This window comes from Anabrus simplex, chromosome 1 (genome assembly GCF_040414725.1).
Source record: "Anabrus simplex isolate iqAnaSimp1 chromosome 1, ASM4041472v1, whole genome shotgun sequence".
Lineage (NCBI taxonomy): Eukaryota > Metazoa > Arthropoda > Insecta > Orthoptera > Tettigoniidae > Anabrus > Anabrus simplex.
Genome location: NC_090265.1, coordinates 412,484,703 through 412,512,183, shown reverse-complemented (window position 1 = coordinate 412,512,183; position 27,481 = coordinate 412,484,703). Strand labels below are relative to the sequence as shown.

The 27,481-nt window shown below is 40.7% G+C and overlaps 1 protein-coding gene across 1 annotated transcript in view; it reads left to right on the top strand.

The window, feature by feature from the left end:
- LOC136856865 (anoctamin-1) overlaps window positions 1-27,481 on the top strand; it is a 286,578-nt gene that overhangs the window by 250,794 nt on the left and 8,303 nt on the right. The window contains exons 14-15 of the mRNA XM_067135069.2: window positions 8,008-8,213; window positions 20,862-21,037. Coding sequence (XP_066991170.2) covers window positions 8,008-8,213; window positions 20,862-21,037 — 382 coding nt within the window. The remainder of the gene's footprint in view (window positions 1-8,007; window positions 8,214-20,861; window positions 21,038-27,481) is intronic.

Here is a 27,481-nt window from a genome sequence, read left to right as displayed (position 1 = left end):
GCGTGAAAATGGATTGTGGCTTTGGTACCATGTGTTGTACCCCTGTAGATGGGAGGAGCTGCATACATCCACAGGTAATCCCTGCCTATCGTAGAAGGTGACTAAAAGGGTCATGTGACCATCGGTCTCCTCTTTAATTTTTATTTTTTCTTGAGGGTTAGTTGTAGACTGAATCAAAATTTGATGTGCATGCTGCTTGGGGAAGGGCCGCTTGGGAGTGCAGTTATGTTCAAAAGAACAAATGGTATCCCCAGTCCAATCGGGTGGGAGCGCCGTGTACTCAGCAGTAGTATCCGTCTGACAACGCAGGTCCCACACAGCCGAATGCCAAAAGGACATATTATTCATTTGCTTTTAAATATATACTTATATCACTCTGTACACACTATGTGATACATGCTATTGCAGGTGATTTGAGGAAGGGAGTCCTAGTGTCCATTGCCTCAGTCAGCCCGTATTGGGCATAATCCAACATCGAGCGACCAGGTGAGTATTGCTTTGGCTGCTTGGTTGGGCTACAGAGACTCCTGATTGGAATGGGTGGCATTTGGGGAGGATGTTTCCGGGCATGGCTGGAAACAAATATCTACAGTCTGCTCAGAGTGGTCCACCATTCAAGTCTACTTTCAATTCCCTCAGGGTGTCAACCCCATGAGAACAAGCGCAGTGTGAAAGTATGGGATCCAGCTTCCCTCGGTTCCTGGTTGTTACCAGAACCAATTGGTATGATTTCAAGCTGGTTAAATCCATCCTTTTTAGTGTACACATTGAAGGTGTCTACGGCAAACTTGAGGACCTCAAGAAAATGCACAACGGTAGTTTGTTTTTAAAGACATGCCCTGCAGTTCAAGCTGATCAGTTGCTTAAGTACAAAGAGCACAAATCCTTGAATCTGGTTCACAGAGTCATCTTCCACCGTGATATCATTTTGAACACTGACAATGAGTTGATGGAAGACATGAAGAACCATTGCATGGTACATGTTTTGTGCATTATGCGCAAAGTCAGTGGTGATGACGCCATCCATGCCTTGATCCTCTCTATTAAATTGTTGTCAGTGTTACTAGAAAAACTCACGATAACAACCTATCGTTGCGATGTGAGGCCGTACATCCCACCTCCAATGCTGTGTTATCAATGCCAGAAGGTTTGGACTCATGGTATCTCATTGTTCAAATCCGTCTCTATGTGGTACATGTGGAAAAGAAGCTCATGGTGCAGAAGAGTGCACACCTCCAAACAAGTATATTATAACTGCCCTGGTCTTAATTCTTCTCAAGATAGGAACTGTCCGGTATATCTCAGTGAGAAGAAGATCCAGGAAATCAAGACCTTGGATGGTCTTTCCTGCCAGAACGTGTGCTGTAAGTTCAGTTCTATGAATGCACTTGCTAAGACACTAGACTTAAGCATATTAGTATAGAGTCTTATCAGGTTCATCGTTTACTTCAACAACTACCCAAGGTGGCAGTTGTTCTTGTGAGCAATGCCACAAAGAGTAAAAGATCAAAGGTGGGAACTGCCCAACCTTCGACCACAAATAAGCCTTGCTGGTTAGGAAACTTAACCAGCATAGCAGGGGAAGAAAACAAAGTCTCCCTCCCCCAAGCAAGAGGTCGGAAAAAGCCACACCCAAGCCGATGTGGAAGCAGCATTGTCGACTGGGGTTGGGAATCCATTTCCCAGCCTGTCTAACCAAGGACACCCTTGCCAGGTGCTCCCCCAACCCTGCAGCAAATGGAGAAAAATGCCCACCCTCTATCCAGAGGGTATGTATCAGCATCAGCAGATCCACCTGCTGGAAAATCTGCACTCTACCCTTGTAGGAGGAAACACCATTTCCAAAAAGCATCTTAAAAGCTCAAGGCATACATCACCCTGTCCGGTGATGAGGTAATTGATATCGAGCATCTATCTCCATCTTCGTATGGAATTGTTAGTGTAGATTAATAAGCGTCTCGCCACTTATAACCTCAGAGCCCCCAAAAAGTCCATACTATGTCACTGTTATGGCAAGCATCTAACTGAGCTGCGTCAGCTAATCAGTCGGTTTGCGGTGAGTATAGTCTGTATTCAAGAAACTAATCTCAGACCAGGTCAACATACGATTGTGAGAAATTTTAGACTATACTCGACAGAACGGGATTATACCAACCGTGGTTCCAATGGTGTTGGTATTTTCACTCGTTCTGACATCTGTAGCAAAGTGGTTCCATTAGAAACCAAGCTAGAGGCAGTAACATTATGTGTTTTGTTGCCTGTCATAACTAGAGTTTACAATGTTTATTCCAGGACACCCCCTGATTATGAGTGATGTAATTGATCTTATAGATCAGCTCCCAACCCCTTTCCTCTTATTGGGTGATTTTAATGCCCATCACCCATTGTGAGACTCTGAAATTCCTTCCCCCAGAGGAAGGGAATTGGAACAGTTTATAGAGAGCTGGATTTATGCATTTTGAATACTGGCAAATCAACACATTTCAGTGTAGTGCACGGCACTTTCTCCCGCATTGACTTGTTCCTCTGCTTTGTTGGGATGTATGCGATGACCTCTGTGACAGTGACCATTTTTCCATTATTCTTACTTTGTTGAAACAGAAACTGATAGATTCTTAATTGTGCTGATTAGCCAAAGTTCACATCACTAGCTGTCTTTAACAATGCAAATAGCCGGAGTGTAGATGACGAGATAACTTGTATCATACAAGTCATTCTTGCTGCTGCTGAGGAGTCCATTCCATCTTTTTCTGAGACTCCTCTGTGAAAACTCACTCGTTTTTTTTCACACCGTGGTAGCTTCACTTCTAAGATCACTCGTTTCTTGGTGGAGTGAAGAAATTTCAGCAGCTATAAAAGAATGATGTTGCGCTCATAAACGCTATCTTAGGCAGCCTATTGTGGCCAACTTGGTAACAATTAAAAAACATTGGGCTAAGGCACGAGTTCTTATTCGACAAAGTAAGAAAGCTTTATGGAACAGATATGTGTCATCCCATGACATCACGTACACCGTCATTTCAAGTGTGGACTAAACTTAAGACATATTTTGGGTATACAGTGACCATCCTTGGTACTGGGAATTTCCATTGCTGGCAGTATCGTCACTGACCCACCCATGGTTGCTAACCATGTAGCAAGTCATTTTGCAGATGTCTGGTTCCAAAAATTGCCATCCTGATTTCCTGGCTCTGAAGCAGGAGGTACAACGTCGTCATTTTAGTTTTGCCACTCTAGCTTCAGAAGACTATACTGTGCCCTATACAGAGTGGAAACTCCTCAGTGCCTTAGTACAGTGCAAGGAGACAGCTCCTGGACATTATAAGGTCCATAATCAGATGTTGAAACACTGCTCAGCGAGGATAGCCTTTTATATCTTCTTGGGCTGTTCAACCGAATCAGGATAGAGGGTGAGTTTCCGTCATAGTGGCAAGAGGAAATTGTAATTCCTCTCCTCAAGCTTGACAAAGATCCTAAGTATGTAGGAAGTTATAGACCTATTTGTCTCACTATGTAAACTATGTATTTGAGAGGATGGTTAATCACCAACCTCTGTGGTGTTTGGAGAAATGAGGACTTTTGTGTATGTACCAATATGGTTTTTGAGCTGCCTGGTCCACCACTGACCACTTGGTACATCTGGAGAGTTTTATCCAGGATGCATTTCTGGTGGCCGTTTTCTTCAATTTGGAAAAGGCCTAAGACACAACATGGCGATATGGCATCCTTTCAGTACTGCATCAATGGAAATTCCAAGGTAACTCGCCTGTTTTTATTGAGAATTTTTTATCCGTCGGTCTATTCCGTGTCCAAGTAGAGAGGGCATATTCGCAATATCATGTTCAGGAAAACAGCATCCCACAGGGATCTTTCCTCAGTGTCACTATGTTCGAGATTGCCATAAATGGTATTGTCGCTGCTGCTGGTTCAGAAGTAATACTGCCAGTATATGTAGCCGATTTTGCTCTGCATTATAGCTCACAAAGTATGGCAGTTGCAGAGTGACAATTACAAGCTATTAGGAGAGTGAAACAGTGGACCTTAGAACATGGCTTTCGGATTTCAACTGCAAAGACCTCTGTTGATCACTTCTGATGGAAGTGCACGCTTCACCCTCATTCTGAGCTTTTATTTAATGGGGAGGGAGTCACTCTTCCGATTTCATGGGCTCCTTTTCAATGGTGAATTATCGTGGGAACCATATATGCATCAGTTAACCCGCGGGACGTTGCGCCACGGTCTTTTCGACCGCACGCATCCTTCTTTTGTTACTCTATCTACGATTGTTACAGGACAGATTTCTCCTTCCACCATATCTACCCCCACCATATCTACCCCGCAACCTTCCTCTAGTGTTTATAGCCAGGTAGCGCCCCCTAATTGCTCTTCTGTTGTTGCTGTGGATGTTTATGTGAGTGCGTGGTGCTTTCGACCACGGGCGACTACTGCTGTTTGTTGAATTTGGTTCTGACTCTGGACGCGCAACTGTTCGTATACATGAATTGTTTGACTGTTTACTTGTGTTGTGAGTGAAAATGGATTCCGAAGAAGTTGATAGGATAAACAAATTGATTGATGGTGTGGAAAAGGAAACAGAAAGACGAAGACTTCGTGTGCTACCTGCTCTCTGTGCATATGCCGGGAGCACACTGTCTTCAACTGTCAAGCCTGCAGTATGGGGACAGCAGGTGAAGATGAAGAATATGAAGATGAAGTCAGCTCATGAATATAATGAAGAATGACAAATAAATTGTCTTTAGTGAACAGTAAATCTTTAATTGCTGTTACCCCTCTATTGGTTGTAGCCTTGCTCTTACCATTGGACTGTATACCTTATTTATATTGCTGTAACTTTGTTTTGTACATATTTTTAATGATAGTTTTAAATTACTCGTACATTGCACTATACTTCTTTTACCAGTTTACTTTTGTGAATTCTGTGAATCTGTGTTCTTCCCATTTCATTGTTTTTTGATGTGTGTTAAGTACAACGTAACATTAGTTATTGTTTTATTTTAAAGCACTGTTTAAATGTAAATAAATAATATTTGTATTTTTAATGATGAAAATAGAGAGTAAACAAAAATATAACAACATAACAAAAATAAATAGCAAATTGAAATACAGAAACGATATGGAATTCTTGCACAGTCTTTTCCACCGCACGCGACGACTGACGTTATACTAGCTCGCGCGACATCCCGAGGATTAAAAGTGAAATATAACCGAGCTCGATAGCTTCAGTCGCTTAAGTGCGGCCAGTATCCAGTATTCGGGAGATAGTAGGTTCGAACCCCACTGTCGGCAGCCCTGAAAATGGTTTTCCGTGGTTTCCCATTTTCACACCAGGCAAATGCTGGGGCTGTACCTTAATTAAGGCCACGGCCGCTTCCTTCCCACTCCTAGCCCTTTTCTGTCCCATAGTCGCCGTAAGACCTATCTGTGTCGGTGCGACGTAAAACAAATAGTAAAAAAAAAAGTGAAATATGCTGAGAAACTAAATATTTTGATGTTTCTTAGCGGCACTATGTGGGGGTGACCCTATAATTTTACAAGGCACATATTTTATCCAGATTGGACTACGGCAGTGCACCATATAGATCAGCAAGGTAAAGCGCCCTTGTAAAACTGAGTAGCATCCACCATAGCCGAGTTAGGTTGACAACGGAAGCATTCCGTAAAAGCCCCATTGCTAGACTGCTCGCTGAATCTGGATGCCACCTTTACACCTGAAGAGTCAACAGATACTATTTTCCTGTGCTGCAAATTTGCGACATATGCCACTTCACCCAAGCTATCTCTACGTATTTGACAATACAAACCATCGGCTATATGCTGCTTATCCTTGAGCAACGCAACCGGTTGATATATGCTGGGATAGCATTTACAGATTGTTTGATGTACCTTCAGTTCCTTGTCTTGTTAGACGATTAAGTAAGGTACCTCCATGGTTAATTCGACGCCCTGAAATCATCCTGGATCTGCATACCAGGCCAAGGTGAACACGGATTCCTCCATATATCGGAGGCTCTCCCTGTCCCTTGTTGGCTGGTATCCAGGTTCAGTAGTTATTTATATGGATGGTTCAAAGGCAGAAATGGAAGTAGGCTGTGTGTTCATTGTTGATAATGAGCTATTTCTTTTTTCCTCTTCCGGAAACCTGTAGTGTGTACACAGCAGAGCTCTGTGCTATCCTTGAAAGTTTACAGTATGCGCTGTCCAATGAACGCCGGCACTTTCTGCTGTGTACCGATTCCTTTAACTCGTAACAGTCTATTGATGCATGTTTTCCACAGCACCCTCAGGTGCAGCGGATCCAGGACCTGCTGGCCGGGTGTTGGAGCGCTAGCACCAGAATCACATTTTTGTGGCTCCCAAGCCACATGGGTGTAGCAGGAAACGAGTTAGCTGATAGGGCAACCAAGGAGACGGCCACACTGCCCATGTTGCCTTACAAGGTTCCAGCCAGTAATATTAGTTCTCAGCCTGGCTGAGTGGCTCAGACGGTTGAGGCGCTGGCTTTCTGACCCCAGCTTTGCAGGTTTGATCCTGGCTCAGTCAGGTGGTATTTGAAGGTGCTCAAATACGTCAGCCATGTGTGGGTAGATTTACCTACACTTAAAAGAACTTCTGCAGGGCTAAATTCCAGCACCTCAGTGTCTCCAAAAACCGTAAAAGTAGTTAGTGGGACATAAAAATAATAACATTATTTATTATTTATTAATATTCTTTCTCTGTTGAGACATTTGGTAATGTCCCATTAGGAGCTGTAATGGCAGGCCACTCCTCTTTCAAATAAGCCAAGACTGGGAGAGTTGGCCATGCTGTTAGGAGCGCGCAGCTGTGAGCTTGCATCCAGGAGATAGTGGGTTCGAGCCCCACTGTCGGCAACCCTGAAGATGGTTTCCATGGTTTCCCATTTTCACATCAGGTGAATGCTGGGGCTGTACCTTAATTAAGGCCACGGCTGCTTCCGTCCCACTCCTAGGTCTTTACTATCCCCTCGTTGGCATAAGATCTATCTGTGTCGGTGCGATGTAAAGCCAATTGTAAAAAAAACAAAAACAAACTGAGAACGATTAAAGGAACTACGAAGATATGGAAGACTTCCCTTCGGATTTCTCAGATAGAAGCAGTGGTAATATCTCATCTTTGGATTGGCCATGGTATAGCGATGTACTCCTACTTACTGAAGGGAGAAACTCCCCACCTGCTGGTGTGTAATTGTTATGGATTGCGTGGACCTGGCCGATCTGCACCGTAGTCTAAAACTTCCGGGTACCATCTCCCTCATTCTCTGAGATGACGAACATTCGGCAAACCTTGTCATCCATTTTATGAGGGATAGTGGTTTGTTTTATTTTATTGTTAACTGCATTTTTATTCTATTGATTCTGTTTTTGTCTGGCTTTGTGTATTTTTAATGTATTTTTTAAACTTTTTTGATGAAATTTATGACTTCATTTCAAAGACAATGCCTTATTCCATTTTAATAAATTTTAATCAATTAAAATCATTTTTATCATCATCTTCTTTTAAATTCTAGTCAGTGGGTAAATTTTAAATTTTAATTTTAATTATCATTCCATTTTGATTCTTCTTGTAACATTAGGGGCTGATGACCTAGATGGTAGGCCCCTTTAAACAACAAGCACCATCATCAACTTAACAGAGATGATACTGTGATATAAATATTTGTATTTTGACTTCTGACTTTTTATTTATCTGTAAGATATATCCAGACAGCTTCTGGAAATGCTACTATTTCACATTTTGTATCATCAGCTGAAATCACTGAAGACTGGGGATGTAAGAGTCTGCCTAATTACTAATAAAATGTCCACATCAAATCTCAACAAGTAGAAGGTTAAAATGAGGATTTCATTGCATTTGTAGAAAGGCTCGTCCATCCATTCAGTTCTGAATTATGGTCTTATGAAAATCTAATGATTTGATGCAATTTCATTGCAAGTTACTTAATTTTGTCAAGTTTGTCTATTCTTTTAGTGTTGCAGTATGGATTTGTGACCATCTTTGTGGCAGCATTTCCCCTTGCTCCATTTTTTGCTCTGCTGAATAATGTATTGGAGATGAGGTTAGATGCCAAGAAACTGTTGACTTATTTCCGCCGTCCTGTCACTCAAAGAGTTCGTGATATTGGAGTGTGGTTTCGAATACTGGACTCCATTGGCAAGTTGTCTGTTATAACCAATGTAAGTAAATATAATGTTCATTGTTAACAACCAAGAGTAATATATATTTATTATGGTGAAGGGGATATTGTTGAGCTTTCCAGAACAGGATCTGAATACTGTTATGAAAATATTTGTGAGAAATGATATTTGTTTTATCTCTCAATTATTATTCAGGTATTCATTATATCTATTAATATTTTATCTCTTTTTTACTTATTTTGTCACCTGTTTTGTAGTTGTAGGATAAGATAGAATGTTTTTTTGTGTGGGTTTTCTTGTTTTGTTTTGAGTTTTTGTTTTAATGTCCCAGTCTCACCACATCAGCTGGTTAACTGAGTTTCAGAGTCACTTCTTTTTTTCTCTGTTTTTTGTTTTTGCATTATATGAAGTTGCTCTGGAATATGTTTTTAGAAATTATTGTTCAGATTCTTTGTTTTCACTAAACTTGTGAACTCAGATGTGAGAATTATTTTGAGAATATTCATCTGGTAAATCTTGGTGAACTATGAATACTATAAATCTATTAACTTTGGATATGTCTCTGAACACATCCATCTGTCCATTCATGTCTGAAAGCGTCTGTAAATGAAGTGAAGTGCTTCTACAACCTTTGATATTCAACTAGCAAAAAGGATTTCTTCTACACCTATTACCTGACAATCATTAAAATATAAGTTCATTGGTCCAACTATCATATCCTAATTGCCTATTCTCCTTCATTCACATGACCCCCAACACGGAAATCAGCTCATATGCACCTACCATCAAATTAATTCCTAGCTTGCTCGTTATATCTTCATTGCAAGTCCTCTGCAGCTTTTGTTCCCATTATTTTTATTAGGAATTATTTTCATTAATGTTTTGTCTGTTTCCTGTAACTTTTGAGTAAGTTGGATGTGTTGTACAGGGTTTCAAACTATAAACTGGCATTAGAGAGGTGGTGTGTTCAAACCACACTGTTGGCAACGCTGGGGGTGGTTTTCCATGGTTTCCCATTTTCACCTGGCAATAAAGATGAATAAAGGTGGTAAAAGACTTGAAATATAAGGCGAACGGTGATGGAGAAAAATGTCCATATGGCTAAGTACGAATAATGGAAAGGACCAAAAACTGACAAATCATTTCTTATATAGAAAGATACTAACATGAAAAGGAATACATAACAGGATAAACACAATGACAGGTCAGCATTGGTGTTATGTCCATGTTATGGACATCGACCTCCACCCAGAAGACTGAAGTCCAGGAAAAGTTTCCTCAGTGTCTCCAAGGCTCTGGATAAACCAGCAAGAACAGCACGTTGTGATATGTGGCGAGCAAAAATGGAGCATCTTTCTGATTGGATGGTGCCTTCTGAATCTCCACCCCCTGGTCATCATTTGGAATGGACAACCTGGAAGGCACTTAATCGTTTGAGGAGTGGAGTAGTTAAATCCAAGGATAACCTTAAAAAATGGGGTTATCTGAAAGATCAGTCAGACTTCTGCGATTGTGGGGAGCAACAAACTACCCAACACCTGTATGACTGTCAGTCCTGCCCTGTTCGTTGTACACTTCAAGACTTGATTCAAGCCACTGAAGAGAGAATTTCTGTTGCCCATTTCTGGGCAGACATTGTGTGAAACATGTTTTGTGACATAAAATGTATTCTGTTTTATTTGTATATAATACCTTATTTATATTTTTAAGTTTCTCAACACTCTGACACAAAATAAATAAATAAATTGGTGTTATTACTGTCTCCTTGACTCTGAAAACCTGGAAGTCAAGTCTTGGATAGAAAGATAACGTGGAAAATAAAATATAAAGGGATAAACACAATGATAGGTCAGTGTGGGAATAGGAAGCAACTGAAAGATAAAACAAGGACAAAGATGAAAACACAAAAGGACATTTACAATCCCTACATCTTCATACATACATACACTGTCATTTTCAAATTGATGGCCGCTGTTCTCATCACTCCCAGTTCTTCTACGTCCATTTCTTCTCAGCTTGTTTCTACTTCCTATTTTCATCAGAAAGGCAGACTTCAATACTCACAGATGAGAAATCTTGACAGATCTTCAATCTTTATGTGAGAAGTGTAGGATAAGAAGAAAGATAGATGCTTCTGTTGTTGTTGGTATCAATTTAGGAAGGCTCGGCTTGTGCCGGTAACATAATGGGCTGACTCGGCCTAAGCAAGAAGTCACCCTCTTGATTATGAAACTACAGGTACATATATGTACAAATATTTACAACAGAAATAATTACAACATATACATTTATAAAATAAATACAAACAACTTCAGACTTCTTATGTCCCCGTTTTGGGAATCTGTTCTTCAGTATTACTGGAACTGAGGCCTGGAACTTCATGCTGTTTGGCGTGATTCAGAGGAAAAGTCATTAATAGGAACTTTCTCACAATGTGGCAAGTGCTCAGGAGGGTGGCTTTCTGTAATTCTACGTATGTGTGATGATGCAGGTTTAATGCGGCCAGAGAGCTGTGCAAGCATTTTGGAATAACACCGGTACATGATATTACTATTGGAACTGTGGTGACTGACTCTAGTTTCCACAGCCGTTGTATTTCTATTGCCAGTTCTGTGTATTTTGATATCTTTATGGCTATTGTTGTTTGCAGATTGGAAGTATTTGGACAAGCAATTTCTATAAGAGATGCAGATCTTTTTGATTTATCGATTAGAATAATATCTGGCCTATTGTTGCTGAGCGTGACATCGGTTATGACTTCTCAGTCCCATAGTAGTTTATATGAAGAGTTTTCGAGAATGGGTGGAGGTGTATATTTCCAATATGCAGTTGATGACTGAAGAAATCCACATTTTACAGAAAGTTTCAGGTGAATGATTTTTGCTACCTGATCATGTCGGTGCTTATAATCGGTGTTGGCCAAGTGTGGGCAACCAGAGATGACGTGCTGTATGCTCTCTGTAGTTCTGGAACAGTGGCGGCAGTTGTCTGAGACAACTGTTGGATCCTTCATGATAAATCTACGTTAGTTCCGTGTAGCAGTTACTTGATCTTGGATGGCCAGAACAAATCCTTCTGTTTCTGGGAAAAGACCGGAGTAGGTCAGCCAAGCGTGCGATGCAGGTTTGTCGATATGAGGCTGATCCAGTTCATGGGGGTATTTCCCGTGAAGAGGTTTTTGCTTCTACATGGCCACATTCATCTCTTTTGTAGGTGGGGTAGAAACAGGCATTTCTGGCGATGACAGATTGAGAGGTGTATAGTTTATATCAGCTCTGCAAACAGCATGATGAAGACACGATGTATTATTATTATTATTATTATTATTATTATTATTATTATTATTATTATTATTATTATTATTATTATTATTATTATTATTATTATTATTATTATTATTACTATCATCATCTACATCCCAGGAACAATACTCTCTTCGTCATCATCATCATCATCATCACAGCTTGTTTGTATATTATCCATTAGGGAAACTGTGTCACGTTGGGAAAATCCTGCTACTTTATGTGATAGTAGACAGTACTACCTGCTGGTAGATTAGCGGATAGATGGATGATAATTTCTTTTTCCTGACAAAGTTAGGAGCAGCTGTCCGAATTAGATTGATAACTAACTAACCAACCAACCAACCAACCACAGATCTTTACAAAGTAACCTTTCATAAACTTAGACTATGCAGAACTATTGAACTACAGCTAACAGTAACTATTTATACGTTAAAAGTAATAAAACTCAAGGGAAAAAAGCACAATATTACAGAAACTTAGTACAGTTTTGAGGACATACATAGGCTTAAACACTAAAGTTGTAAAATAGAGAATTATGAAGCAAAGTAGAATTATAATTATATGTGAAATAAAAGTTACTCTTATACTGAAGTTTCTCCCCAAGTTAAAGGTACAGGAGATGGATAAAGTAGATAGGATGAAGAGGACTAAAACAAATGAGGACAAGGAGGTAGGAAAGTGATTACTGCTTTGCTGTTTGCGTCTTTTCATCAGATATTTTGTACATGTTTAAATTTCTTGGACACTGACATCCCTCTGACGTCTTGTTGCAGATTGTTCCATTCATGAATTGCAGCAACTGCAAACTGGGGCGGCCCTCCCTAATGTGCTACTGCGCTATAGCACACTCAGTTTTTCTGATTAAGATAATTATAAATGCTGTAGATACAAATTAATAATATTCTGTAAAACATTTTTCATTAGGGCAATCTTTCTTTTTTTTGTTTCTTTTTTGATCCTTCTAGCCCTAGATGCAATAACAGTAACTGCGTACTGTGAATCTTCTTATCACGTTAAGCTGCCGATTACCATAGCATGTGCTACAGTCGGCAATAGCATCTCTTGTCAAGGCTAAAAACTGCCTTAGGCAGACTGACTCTCATCTCACCACTGCTTACAACTGGCTTGCGGGAGTGCTATTCTCGCTAGTAGAGCACCCTCTCTCGCTACTTGCGTGTACTGTATATGAATTGAATTAGTTCATAAAGAAAGGGCATCAGTCACATTTTTAAAAAAAATTGAGTTAACATTGAATTTCTCATCTTGAATAGTCATCACATCATTTTATAAAGAAAGGAGATCAGTCCAGCCTCTCCTTCACTGTGATATTGCGATTGGAAAGTTAGCGTTTTGTAAAGGAAGGGCATCGGTCCGGACTGAAGCTCTACTTTTATGAAATGCCCATAGAGGCGCTAGGTGTTTGTCAATTAACAGCGCTAGTCTCTTGTTTTTAAACATTGTTTTGAGGTCATTTGACTGTGTAACTGCATCATCATTGTATACTGAAGTATTTTATTCATCGTCATCATCATCAATGTCCCACTCCTGTCGCCTGGGTGTAGTTAACAAGCCTTGTCCACTCCTTTCTGTCCTTCCACTTTTCCTGCTCCGTTACTTCTGCCACATCGAATCCAGCTTCTCTAATTTCCTTCCATATCTGATCCATCCACCTTCTTCTCGGTCTTCCAACTGGTCTCTTTCCCTTAACTTCTCTTTCCAATTCCCTTCTTGCTACCCATTCCTGTCCCATTCTTTTTACCTGTCCGAGCCATCTCAGTCTTGTTTTCTGTATGTTCTGTACTAACGGTTCTATATTTAGTTCTTCTCTGATTTTAATATTTTGAATTTTATCTCTTCTTGTTTTTTTGACCGATGTTCTTAAAAATGTCATTTCTACTGCTTGGATCTTACTATCTTGTCTCTTATTTGTTACCAGTGTTTCTAGTCCGTATGTTACAATTGGTGTGAAATACTGTTTATATAATGGTAATTTCATTCTCTTGGGTACTTCGTCATCCCATAAAAACTCTCCGACTTGACGATGAAATGTTGTACCTTTTACTTATTTTGTTATTAATTTCAGGGTTGATTTCTTTACTTCCATTAATAATGCTACCCAGATATGTAAACTGTTCTACGTTCTCTAACCGTTCTCTGTCTATGTTCACTTGGCTTCTCTTTTTCTCTTTTTTACAGTGCATGACTACAGTTTTCTTTTTACTAATTATAATTCCAAACTCCTTCAGATTTTCATTCCAAATGTCCAGTCTCCTTTGTACTTCCTTTTCTCCCTTTCCCCAAATCACCACATCATCTGCAAATACCAAATCGTTCACTTCATCACTACTGGTACTCTGTTGACATTGAGAAACGGAGAGGTAACTAGAAATGAAAATGAAATATTACAGGAGTTTGGTAGATATTTCAATCACTTACTGAACTGTAATACAACTGATGACACACAAGATGACCCTCTAAACACTATAAATTATAATGTAGGAAGTTTGACCTGACTGGAAGTGGAGACAGCTATATGTAAAATGAAAAACAAGTCTGCAGGATTGTATGGATTCAGTGTGGACATGACCAAAGCACTTGGAGAACCTGGAATACAATGGTTGTACAGAGTTCTAAATAAAATTTGGGAAGAAAATGAAATCCCAGTGATTATTCCACTATTTTAGAAAGGTGACCGAAAGAAGTGTAACAACTATAGAGGCAGAACCCCTTCTATCTCATGGGTTAAAAATATGAGACCATCCTGGAGAGAAAAATCAGAAAATTTGTTGAACCCAAACTTGAGGAAGAACAACATGGATTTAGAGTGAACAGATCAACGCTAGACCTCATTTCTACGACAAGAATGCTCTTTGAAAAATACTGGAACAAGAATAGAACAGTTATAGTTGTATTCTTGGATATTGAGAAGGCATGTGATCATGTACCACGTAAGCACATATGGGAATGTCTGAGATGTAAAGAAGTGCCAGATAAGATTATAGCGGGGCCGATGACCTCAGATGTTAGACCCCTTTAAACAACGAGCATCATCATCACAAACAAGAGATTATAGCTCGTGTAAAACAACTATATTGAGAGACAAAGAGCTGTGTGCAGATTCAAGGAGGCAAGAGCAGAGTCCAACAAGGAAGTTGTCTATCACCACTTCTCTTCATTACTATAATGGATGAGGTTATAAAAGCAGTGAAAATGAAGGATCAGACAACAAATGCACTTGTATTTGCTGATGACATTATGCTATGGGTTGAGACAGAAGCAATAATTCAAGCTAAACTAGATCTTTGGCAAGAAGAATTTGAAAGAATGGGAATGTTCATCAGCCGAACTAAAACCGTCGGTTTAGTGATGAGTTGAAATCCTGAAGCAGTCCACCTGTGAGTGCAAAATGAGTAAGTAGACATTATCAATAACTTCAAATACTTAGGGAGCTTCGTTTCTTCTGACAATACCATAAACCAAAAAAATAGAAAATAGAATATAAGCTGCATCAAAACTCTACTACTCCATTCGTCAATTACTTTCGGATGACTCATTTCCCCAAGTTTGCAAGCTCACGCTGTACAAACCATATCTTATAGATATGATACTGTATAGGCTTTTGGGCTTATGCCGTGTCAAGAAAAAAAGGTGAAATTCTTTACGTTTCGCAGAGAACTGTGCTCTGCGTCATCAGAAGAAATCTCGACTTTCCATGAGAAAGGCTTCTTTAAATTTAGACGTTATAATAGAAGTGGAAATGGTACGTTCGTTCACCACCAGATGGCTCCCAGGACGTGGCACAGCGCTATTAATTACATGTAACATGTAATAGCGCTAGCGTTCGAAGCAGAAGCTGACCGAACCATCAGAATCAGTCTAAGACAGGGCCATCCAGCTATTAAGCTCCGAGAGCGCGCCCGCGCTCGGGGAGCACTGGGCAGTCAGACTAGCGCTCCTTCCCCTACCACCACTACAGTGTGGCAGCGAGGAGACCTAAGACAGACGATGTTCGGACTGCGCTGACTAGATACGTACGTACAGTCGTGCGTCCAACGGCTTTTGTGGGTTTGATAGGGCTGTTTTGCCATAATAAATATACCGCATATACAAATCGAAAGGTACTCCGATGTATGGAATATGCAGGAAACGAAATCAAGTGTTAAGTATAGAATGCAGTAATGCGATTTATTCAAAACTGAAATTTGAACATATCTGAGAGGAAAATTCAACAAAATTTTACCAATATTATACCAATAGACTATTCTTAAACAATTACGCGAGTTTCTATCGCTCATCGTTGCATGATGTTTACTTTTGGTAAGCTTAAGAACCGAAAAGAAACGCTCACAAATGTACGTTGAGCTGAACATTGACAGAACTTTATATGCATGTTTATATAAAAGGGGATATTCTTATTCCGGAAAGCCACTATAAAATTCTTGCAAACTTCATGACATTAGAAAGCGGTCTTTAAGACGAACATTGCACTGCAGTTCAAGCTACTCTAATTGAAATAGCTGTGGAGCACTGTCTGCACTAAGAGAAAATGTTCGAACAATTACATCTAACACCACTTGGGGTTCTGATAATTCTGAAAATCTATTTTCAAACTCTTCTTGTAATTGGCAAATTGCCTGCAAGTACTCATCAAAGTCGACACCTTATTTCACTGCTTCCAGCAATGGAAAATGTCCTGTGTTCCTTGCACGCAACTGGTTTTCCCACAAAATCAATTTTCTTTTGAACGCTTGAATTTCTTCCACCAAATCGCAGATATTGTGCTTTTCGCCCTGAAGCGAAGTTTTTTTTTTAAATGCTGTTGGCTTTACGTCGCACCGACACAGGTAGGTCTTATGGCGACGATGGGACAAGAAAGGCCCAGGAATGGGAAGGAAGCGGCCGTGGCCTTAATTAAGGTACTAATTAAGGTTCAGCCACAGCATTTGCCCGGTGTGAAAACCATCTTCAGGGCTGCCAACAGTGGGGTTCGAACCCACTATCTCCCGAATGCCAGCTCACAGTTGCGCGCCCCTAACTGTACGGCCAACTCGCCCAGTACTCTTTGAATTGATGGTGCGTGAGTCCATGGGTTCGAAGAACATTTACCACTCGCACAACTGTTCCGATTACGTCTTTAAGCTTGGCGACTTTTGCACAGATTGCCTCCTGGTGTATCAAGCAGTGGATCGCCGCCATTAGGGTGGTACCACTCTCATTCATTTTTATAATTTTACAAAGCTGAGGAACCCCGTGCGTAGACTACGTAATGCAGAAGCTCCATCCGTCGTTACACTCGTGAACCGCTCTCATTTTAATCCCATTGACTCAAAAACACTCCCTCCCCCCCCCCCCCCCACTGCTTTGAAAATATCGAAAGCGGTAGTGGTGTCTTTGAGAGCTACCAAGTCTAGGAAATCCTCGGTGAGCCGAATATCGTCATCCACCCTCGAATGAAAATAACGGGCTGAGCTGTGTCCGCGATGTCGGTTGATCCATCGAGGGCGATGGAAAAGGATACAAAATTTGCTGCCTTCTCCATTAATTGTTGTTCCATATCAACAGCCATATTGTCTATTCTGCGAGCCACAGTGTGAGGATAAAGAGATATTTTGTGAAATTTATCAACTAGGTCCATAGGACAAATACATGACGCCGCGTCCGTTAGGCACTCCTTGATTACATTCCCTTCCGCAAAGGGTTTCCCAGCTTTGGCAATTTGCGACGAACATTTGTAGCTTGTTCGTAAAGTGGGTCCACCAACCTCACTCTCCTTAACCTCCTGTCAGACAAAAATACGGCAAGTCACAACTTTAGTGTTCTTCAGATAATTCATTCATTTATTCATTCCCGTTTCTAAACAAGCATTTAAAAATTAAAACAATAATACAGAACAGTGCTGCTTGAAATTTTCTTTCAATTCTTCCAACTTCGATTGGCGACTGGCGTCTGTCAAATCACCGTAATCATCCCTGTGGTTGGCACTGTAATGCCGTTACAAATTGTGTTTTTTAAACACATAAAATCTCAGTCGCACACTAAAAAATCGGCTGCTGTCTTCGGCCCGGCGTACAGACCGCTCACTCAGCTAGCCAAGCTCCTCCCACCACTACCGAAACTACCTTTCCTCAAAGCGCTCGGAGCACTGGCTTAGAGCGCGGCCAGAGTGCTAGCGCTTGGGGAGCACTGTTTGGATGGCCCTGGTCTAAGAGGTTCACATGACATGTGTACGTAACATATGACACTGACAGGTGTATGACATAGACACAAGCCTGGAATGAAATATCTGGCAGTGAGGAACGTACGAATTTGGAAAAACACAGAGACGAAATAACAATAGTGAAGGGACAGGGAAGGGAACTACATACGTAAATTCTTAATGGCTGGCAACCAGAAATTATTTAATTGATAGCCGGTGTCCCTGTTGAAATTGTAAGGATATCTATATATTTCCACAGCTTCCCATATAATTCTGGACCTGTAGTGTCTAGTGTGGGTAAGAGCTCGAGCATCTTGGAACATGGCATCATGACCTGGTGATAGAGCGTGCTCAGCTATTGCCGATTTGTCTGCTTGGTTGAGACAAATATTACGTTCATGTTCCTTGATACAGGTCATTGGCAGCAAAAGGTAAAACATTCAGCTGTGGATGGACAGGACGAACTAGAAGAGGTTCGTAAACACCTGCGCCCAGTTTGCTGGAGCGGAAAATAGATGATGATGATGATGATGATGATGATCTTCACTGCTGGCTACATGGACTACTGTATCATCAAGGTTGCACAGTATACTCGGTGCTTCTATGTCAGATGGTAAGGGGAATTAGCGTTAGTCAGCTGACAAATGGCAGCAGCGGCTCGTAGACAGTTGAATAACAAGAAACGAGTTCAGTAATGAACTCTACATTAGCAGTCGACTCTAGATGGCTTGACGGTATATAATTTCTTTTTCAGTAACATTGTTATTGAAATTCAACTTTCTGATTATCACAGTGTACAGATTCTTGGAAAAATATCCTTTGTTCTCTTTTCTTTTCAAACCTTTCTTTCTTTTGACCCCAGTAATGTTTTCACCTACTGGCTTACCAGGTTGTACTTGAAGCAAAATTTTATGGAAGAAACATTCTCTTATTCCTAATTAAATTAAAGTTTAAATGTTACAGTATATTTCTGATTACCCAATCATTTAACTTAATATTACTGTTCTTTACATTACAATGTTGAATGTTTTCTTTGTTTACTTGCTTCACATGTGCTTTATCACTGTACCAGATAAGCTTTAAATACTCTTGAAATCTGAACCTTACTTTCACTGTTTAACGTTTTTGAAATTTTAGGCCCATTCATATTGAAAATTATTCCAGATGAAATTCATACAGTAGTTACATTATTCCTCTTCCTAATGATAAGCTTTGCAATTGCAGAAATAACTTACTAATATGAATCCTGTGTGGTTGGGACTCTACAAGTTTGGGAATTTCTAGATTTTTTGTCAGGGTATGTGGATGTCTATTGGTGCATCTTGTTCTCTGGTCCAAGTAGTCCTTTAGACTGGATTAAAATTTAGGGAATTAGTGAGGCAGTCAAGATGAGTGTGTGTTGCAGAATGCTTGTCATGTCATGCTGATGACACAATGCACACCAATGCATGTGGCAGTTGTCATTCTGGAAGACAGGATCATATGTGCATCATGGAGTATAGGCTAGTTGGAGGTGTCGGTCAGCTCTACAGTAGTGTCCAGTTTGTGATACCCTAACTTGAACACCTTCTACACAACCAGGATGAAGTGCTTTATTGTACCTCTGATGTACGGGGGTCACCTCGCATCACAAATGAAACCTAGATTCATTAGGTCATGTTACTCATTTCCAGTCTTCCAGTGGTGCTGTTGACGCTTTTACAATTGCACTGTTAACGTTATTATAGCCCATGGCCATAAAACGAAATTACTTTAAAATACATAAATAACACATTTTAATTCCTTAATGCTTAGATTGAAGAGCCTCCGTGGCTCAGGCAGTAGCGCGTCGGCCTCTCACTGCTGGGTTCCGAAATCCCGGTCACTCCATGTGAGATTTGTGCTGGACAAAGTGGAGGCGGGACAGGTTTTTCTCCAGGTACTCTGGTTTTCCCTGTCATCTTTCATTTTCATCTGTCAGTCATTAATCATTGCCCCAGTGGAGTGCGACTGGCCTTGGCAGCCGGCACAATTCCCTCCATCCCTGACCCGGTCACTGACTGGAAAACAGGTTGTAGGTTTTCATTCATTCAGTGCTTAAATTGATAAACAGAATTTAATTTATGTGTTCTGTTTCTTGATGCAGTTCTCAACATGGTATCTATCACAGTTTCTTTCCTCACAGTTCACAAATACACACTGTGTTTGGCATGTGAAACACTTAGCTGGAACACACTGTTTTGTGAAATGTTGTTAGCAGGGGGTCTAGGAATCTTCTCCATATACCCATTGCATGCAGTTCATTTCTCAATGTCCATTCCTCAGTTAGTTGGGTGTAGATCTTCCTTGACTGTCTTGAGTAATTCCTGATGGGTTTGAAATAGATTTTTAGCTGCTAGTTGCAACACGATGGTGATTACCAATTTTTATTCAATGTTTGAACACCGTTATGGTGAGGTACATCACTCCTTGTAGTCTCAATGGACAGCTCTCTTGACACATTTACAAACTGAGCCACTTCATATTGTGTCATTAGACATGCCTAAAAATGATATTTACCTTTTTGCCACTCCTTCACTTATGACTGGAGACATACTTGAATGCAATTCAAGTACCCTACATATTATTTTCAGCAAAGTGTACTGGGTACAAGGCTCATGACAGAGATTGCTACTCTGTTTCACCCCGGGTTACTATAAGTAATGTTGCGCTATGGGTGTATAACTTTCATACATCCTGTTCAACCAGGTCTGTAAAGTCTTCAAGCATCATAGAATATTAATACTGCCTTTACCATCACTGCAGAAATAATTTAGCAGTCATCTGAATCAATCAGAGAAATCTTCTATAGAAGAGATGCACTTTGCCATACTTCCACCTGTATAAAAGGAGATCAATTCCATTGGACTGTAGATTGTCTTAGAAGGGCCTATGGTGTAATAAGTGGTACATCAGTGCTTATCAGAATGTGACTACAGCCTAATAGCCCAGCAGACAACACTTGTCTATTTTATGTTGTATTTTTATATTTGAACCAACTTTGGAGTAAACCATTCTAACAATAGAAATAGCATATGCTTGGATCTCCTAATGATTTTTTTTTTCTTTTTTTTTTTTTTCTTTTTTTTTTTTTCAGGTGGTGGCATTCACTTAAAATGGCCATGCTAATATTTGTTGCATATAATGTATATTATTTTCTGCTTGCAGGGTTTTATCATTGCATTCACGTCAAATTTCATCCCACGGCTGGTGTATGTGATGGCTGTTTCACAGGATCATTCTCTAAATGGGTTTCTCAATCACTCATTATCATACTTTGATACAGCTGATCTGGAGACAGGTTCAGAACCTGCTTTTACAAGGGAAAATGTTACTATTTGCAGGTAGGATTTGCATTCCTGGCATATTATTTTAACTATATGTGTCGAGTTTGGCTTAGTAGAAACCTGTCCCTCCAAGATTTTTAAAGATAGTAGATATAATTTTATTTTCAGGTATGTTAAGGTAAGCTTAGTTAGGCATGTGGTGTGGAGTAGCAGGCCTAATTCTTCTCTGGAAGCTCTAGGTTCAATTCCCAGCTCAACCGATGGACTGAGGGGTGGAACAGGGTTCACCCAACTTTGTGAGACTAACTGAGTAGGTGTCTGTTAACTATGAGAGGCAGCTATTGTCACCCTGACTACATCACTTGTCCACTGAGTTTGGCATGTCAGTATTCTTAGCAATACTATACTGTGCATGTTTTGAAGCACCATATATTTAGGCTATTATTGTGGTAGGATCGCCACTCCCAGAGGCATTTTATACCTACTGCCAGTTGTAACTTTAAGCTGCTACTCAGGAGTACAGACATTTTTTGCAACTGCATTGAAGTACAGACGTTGCTGACAGGAGAAAGTTCTTCTGTTTTATGTGCCGTTGGGACTGGGGTCCTATTCCACCATCAAAACTGTTGACCATATTCCCCTTTCTGGTGAACTTATGTGTCATTTCCTAAAAGAATTCTTCACCTGGCCTCTAAAGAGAGGACTCCTCCCACCGTAGCTGTTGGTCACCTCCCCCCCCCCCCCTCTTTGTGTGTCACTTTGGGAAAAGAATAAAGGAGAGAAACTAGTTGAGTTTTGTAAGAGGAATGGTATGATTTTGAGTAACACACAGTTTTGGAAGAAAAACAGCAGAAAAATGATAAGATATGGTTAGGGTGACAGAAGAATTAAATAAGTGGTGGAAAGGACAAATTGCAAGAAAAGCATTCGATGGAGATCAAATTGTGATAGCAAAAACGAGAGTGGGTGAAATGGAAAAATTAGAGATAGTAATATAAAAGTGTGGAAATTGATAAAGTAGAGGAATAATTTTTGGAGAAACTGAAACAACAAATTCCAGTTACTGAAGTAGGAAATATGGAAGATGAATGGCCCAATTTCAAAAGGGCATTTGTATGAGGGGCAGAGAGTGCCTGTGGTAGAACATGAATGAGACTGAAAGAAAGACACACCATGGTGGAATGAGAATGTGCGAGAACCAGTGAAAGTAAATAAGAATGGCAAGAATGGAATAGAGTTAAAAAAAGAAGAAAGTAAAAGGAAGTATCTTGATAATACAAGGAAATGTAAGAAATTGGTATGAGAAGAAAAGTTGGGAAGAATTTACACAAAAGATAGAAGCGGATGAGCTGGCAGTATAAGAATGCTGCATGGAATTATACGAAGTAATAGGAAAGAAAGACTTTATACAAAGCTGATGAAAGAGGAAGGTGGAGAGTTGATAACACATCCAGAAGAAATAAAGAGAAGATGGAAGGAGTATTTTGATAAACTGCTGAATGTGAGAAATTGTGCACAGGAGATGGTAGTAATACAGTGTAATGACTCAACAGTCATCATCATCATAGGTTGTTCTACCATCCGACAGGTTCATGGCTGTGACCTGAATCTTCCTTTCTTTTTCTAATGCTATCTAATAACTGATATTGTTTCCTTCCCCTTCCTCGTTTTCCTTTTATCATCCCTTCCACTGCTACTCGTAGTAAAGTATTATGTCTTAGAGTATGCCCTATCCATTTTTCCTTCCTTTTTTTTGGATTACGGTCAGCATGCTACTCACTTCTACCGCTCTCTTCAAAACTTCCTTATTCGATATTCTATCTTCCCTGCTTACTCCTTCAGTTCTTCTCCAAATCCACATCTCAAATGCCTCTATTCTTCTCTGTTCTTCCTTCCTTAATATCCATGTTTCAGTGCCATATAGAACTATACTCCATACGTAACACCTTGCAAATCTCTTTCTCTAGCGGGCCACAAAAGTTTTTTCTTCTTATTGAAGCTTTCCTTGTCTGAGGCAATTCAAGCTTTTATGTCTGTTATAGAGTGAAGGTCTTTAGTCACAATACTTCCAAGATACTTAAATTTATTCATCTGTTCAATGTTAGAGTTGGAATTAGCAGTCTGTAAAATGAAAATGGGGGAGTCACCAGGGATGGATGAAATTAGTTTGGGAATTATAAAGGCTGCAGGACATGTTGGACTATAACAGGTGTACAGATTGTTAAAATGGATATGGAAACAGAAACATGTGTCAGAAGACTTGGGAAAGGGACTAATAATACCAGTCTTTGAAAATGGGGACAAGAAAGTGTGGGATAATTATAGAGGAATACTACCATCTATCTTATTCTTATCGCAAGTGGCAAAAATATTGGAAAGGATATTGTTGAGAATATTTATATATATTCATATGACTCTGGCTGAGCCACCATCAAGTAGCGCCACCTACACACTATGCTTTCTTTGTCCATTCTGACACGTCACAATTGTAATCTCCATGTCTATTGTTTTCACTGCATCTATCTTGTTATTTACGTATGTAATAAATAGTGTCATTTTAATTAAATCGTGCTGATCTTATTACTTTTTGAATCATCGTGCCTTTTCAACAGGTTACGGGGCCAGGATGCGCGTTTGGAAAGTGATTAAATGTGTAGTGATAAAATACACTGAAAAATAGACGCGTGAAAATATCGTGTCGTACACGGTTGGCGAGGTTGAGTTAAACATTTAGCCAAGTGTCTTCTGCAAAAAAATTGTGTGTGAAGATGAACACTTCAAGTATGGTGTGCATCGAGACGTTGTCAAAGGACAACTTTGACACGTGGAAAATTCACATGAAGGCTGTGTTAGTAAAAAATCGTACATGGGCATACGTAGCTGGGATAAAGGTTAAACCTGAACCGATCAGCGAGAACGCGGCTGCTATTACAGAATGGGAAGAACGTGACAGTGAAGCAATGTCAGATATCATCGTGGCAATTCAACTCTCGGAATTGAAACAGGTTATGGACCCAGGGAGACCAAAAATGATTCGTTCGGGAACACGAGGCAGACCTCGAAAGCTTTACCAGGAACACGATGGAGGACAAATTGATTCGGTATGTCTGGCTGAGGTTCCAATTCAGATGGCATTTTCAGGTCCAGAGAAAAATGAGTGGATGCTGGCAATGGCAGATGAATTTGTTTCTATTCTAAGAAACAAGACCTGGGATCTTGTAGACCGCCCAGAAAATAGGACAACAGTTGGAAGTCGTGTAGTCCTTAGGAATAAGTACGGAGCAAATGGTGTGATCACAAGAAGGAAGGCTAGAGTCGTGGCCAGGGGGTTTTCCCAGAGGCCAGGTATAGATTATACTGAAACATTCGCACCATTAGCACGACTCAGCTCAATACGAATGGCTATTGCGCTCGCTGCTCATCATGGAATGTATGTCCGACAATTTGATGTAGCAACTGCATACTTAAATGGAATTGTTGAAGAGGAAATCTTTATGGAAGTACTAAAGTACACCAGAGAAATACTCGAATTCATCGTACAGGAAAGTTATGCAACATCCAAGATCATAGCTGAAGCCAAGAGGATGCTGAAGATGCTGAACAAGAATTGTGTGTGCCGTATTAAAAAGGCTCTGTATGGCTTGAAGCAGGCTGGCCGCTGTTGGCACCAACGTTTGAACGAGCAACTACTAAAGCTTGGTGTCAAACAACGTCCGGCGATTCGAGCGTCTATGTGAAGGGTTCTGATGCTGATGCTCTCCTAATCATAGTTTATGTTGATGACATTTTAGTTTTGTCACGGAACTCGAGAGAAATTGACGAGGTCCACAAATTTCTACAAAAGTCATTTGAGGTCAAAGACCTAGGAGACATTAAGTACTGTCTCGGGATTGAGTTTTCTCGAGATGAATCCAGTATCACCTTGAAACAAAAGGTTATGTTATGGACATCTTAGATCGCTTTCGAATGTCTTTCTGCAAGCCTGTGGCCACACCAATTGAAGCTGGAATTAAACTGTCGATCAAATACTTGGTCCAAGGATGATGGCGAGAGGCCCCCCCTACAGAGAGCTCATAGGTGCTCTTATGTATCTATCAACTGCAACACGTCCAGACATATCTCATGCAGTGAGCGTCTTAAGCCAATATAATGATTCTTTTGGCAAAGAACACTGGCAAGCGGCAAAGAGGGTACTGAGGTACCTGAAGGGTTCTTCTGATGTGGGAATCACGTTTGGAAGTGATACCAGTAAGCTATGTAGATGCTGATTGGGCTGCATGCATCAACGATCGCAGATCATACACTGGCTTTGCCGTTACAATGTATGGCGGAGTTGTATCTTGGGAATCCACGAAACAAAGGACAGTGGCATTGTCGTCAACGGAGGCTGAATATATGGCCTTGACTGAGGCTTCAAAAGAGGCAGTGCACTTACTATGGCTAGCAAGGGAGATAGGCATTAACAGCGTGTCAACTGTACAGCTATATAACGACAACATTGGAGCTCAGAAGCTTGCTGGAAATCCTGTTTTCTACTCTCGGACTAAGCACATTGAGTGCGACATCATTTTGTACGAGAGGTTCTTTTATCTGGGGACATTCACCTCGAATACTTGTCAACTGAGAGGATGCCTGCAGATATATTAACCAAGGAACTACCGAAGGATAAGCACTGGAAGTGTTTAGAATGTCTGGGTGTCAGAAGACTGAAACGTTGAAGCTGGTTCAGCCTTCGAGAGGGGGTGTTCAGAATATTTATATATATATTCATATGACTCTGGTTGAGCCACCATCAAGTAGCGCCACCTACACACTACTGTAATAAATAGTGTCATTTTAATATAAACCGTGCTGATCTTATTACTTTCCGAATCATCGTGCTTTTTCAACAGATATTAGATAGGAGAATGAGAAGAAAGGTAGAAGGAGAGTTGCAGGAGGAACGATATGGCTTTAGAAGTAGAAGATCTACAGTGGACCCACTCTTCAGCAACAGAAAATTAATGGAAAAGAATTGAGAATATGGAAAGGATCTGGTCACAATATTCATAGATCTAACAAAGGCATATGATAGTGTTTGCAGAGGGAGAAGGTTTGGAAAACCATGGTCAAACTTTAGAAATGGTGCAAGCAATGTGCAACAACTGTGTCAGCAGCATACAGACTCCGTTCGGAAAGATGAAATAGCTGAGAAATGAAAATGGACTAAGATAGGGGAGTGTGCTGTTACCTCTTTTGTTTCTAATGGTTATGGATGAAATTGTATTTTTTTGCTTCACATCGCACCGACACAGATAGGTCTTATGGCGACGATGGGACAGGAAAGGCCTGGGAGTGGGAAGGAAGCGGTCGTGGCCTTAATTAAGGTACAACCCTAGCATTTGCCTGGTGTGAAAATGGGAAACCACAGAAAATCATCTTCAGGGCTGCTGACAGTGGGGTTCGAACCCACTATCTCCCGGATACAAGCTCACAGCTGCGCGACCCTAACCGCACGGCCAACTCGCCTAGTGATGAAATTGTAAAAGAGGCGAAGGAAGCATATGGGAATAGGCAGATGATATTGTGGTGTGGGGAACGAACAACAAAGAAGTACAAGCAAAACTTGATGCACTGAACGAGAGAATTGAAAAGCATGATATGAAAATCAGTGGAGAGAAAAGTAAGACCATGGTGATATCAAGAAAAGAAAGACAGGGATATTGCATTGTGAACATTGTTCAAAACCTTGAAATTGAGGGTAGTTTCAAATATTTAGGGAGAGAAGGAATGCAGAATACAAAGCTGAACATGGAGATTAGCAAGGGGGTGCAACAGGGCAGTGCATTCTACCGCAGTGTAAAAAACCTTGTCTGGAATAGGGAAGTACCAAGGAAGTGTAAAGAGAGAATATACACTGACTGACAGAGCAAATGCAACACCAAGAAGGAGTGGTTCGAAAGGGATGAAAGTTGGGGAAAAAACAGAGACGGCACGGACGAATAATTGATGTTTATTTCAAACCGATATGCAGGTTACACAATGCGCACGGCATCGACTCGGTAGGATGTAGGACCACCGCGAGCGGCGATGCACGCAGAAATACGTCGAGGTACAGAGTCAATAAGAGTGCGGATGGTTCTCCATTCTCTGTCAACCATTTGCCACAGTTGGTCGTCCGTACGAGGCTGGGGCAGAGTTTGCAAACGGCGTCCAATGAGATCCCACACGTGTTCGATTGGTGAGAGATCCAGAGAGTACGCTGGCCACGGAAGCATCTGTACACCTCGTAGAGCCTGTTGGGAGATGCGAGCAGTGTGTGGGCGGGCATTATCCTGCTGAAACAGAGCATTGGGCAGCCCCTGAAGGTACGGGAGTGCCACCGGCCGCAGCACATGCTGCACGTAGCGGTGGGCATTTAACGTGCCTTGAATACGCACTAGAGGTGACGTGGAATCATACGCAATAGTGCCCCAAACCATGATGCCGCGTTGTCTAGCGGTAGGGCGCTCCACAGTTACT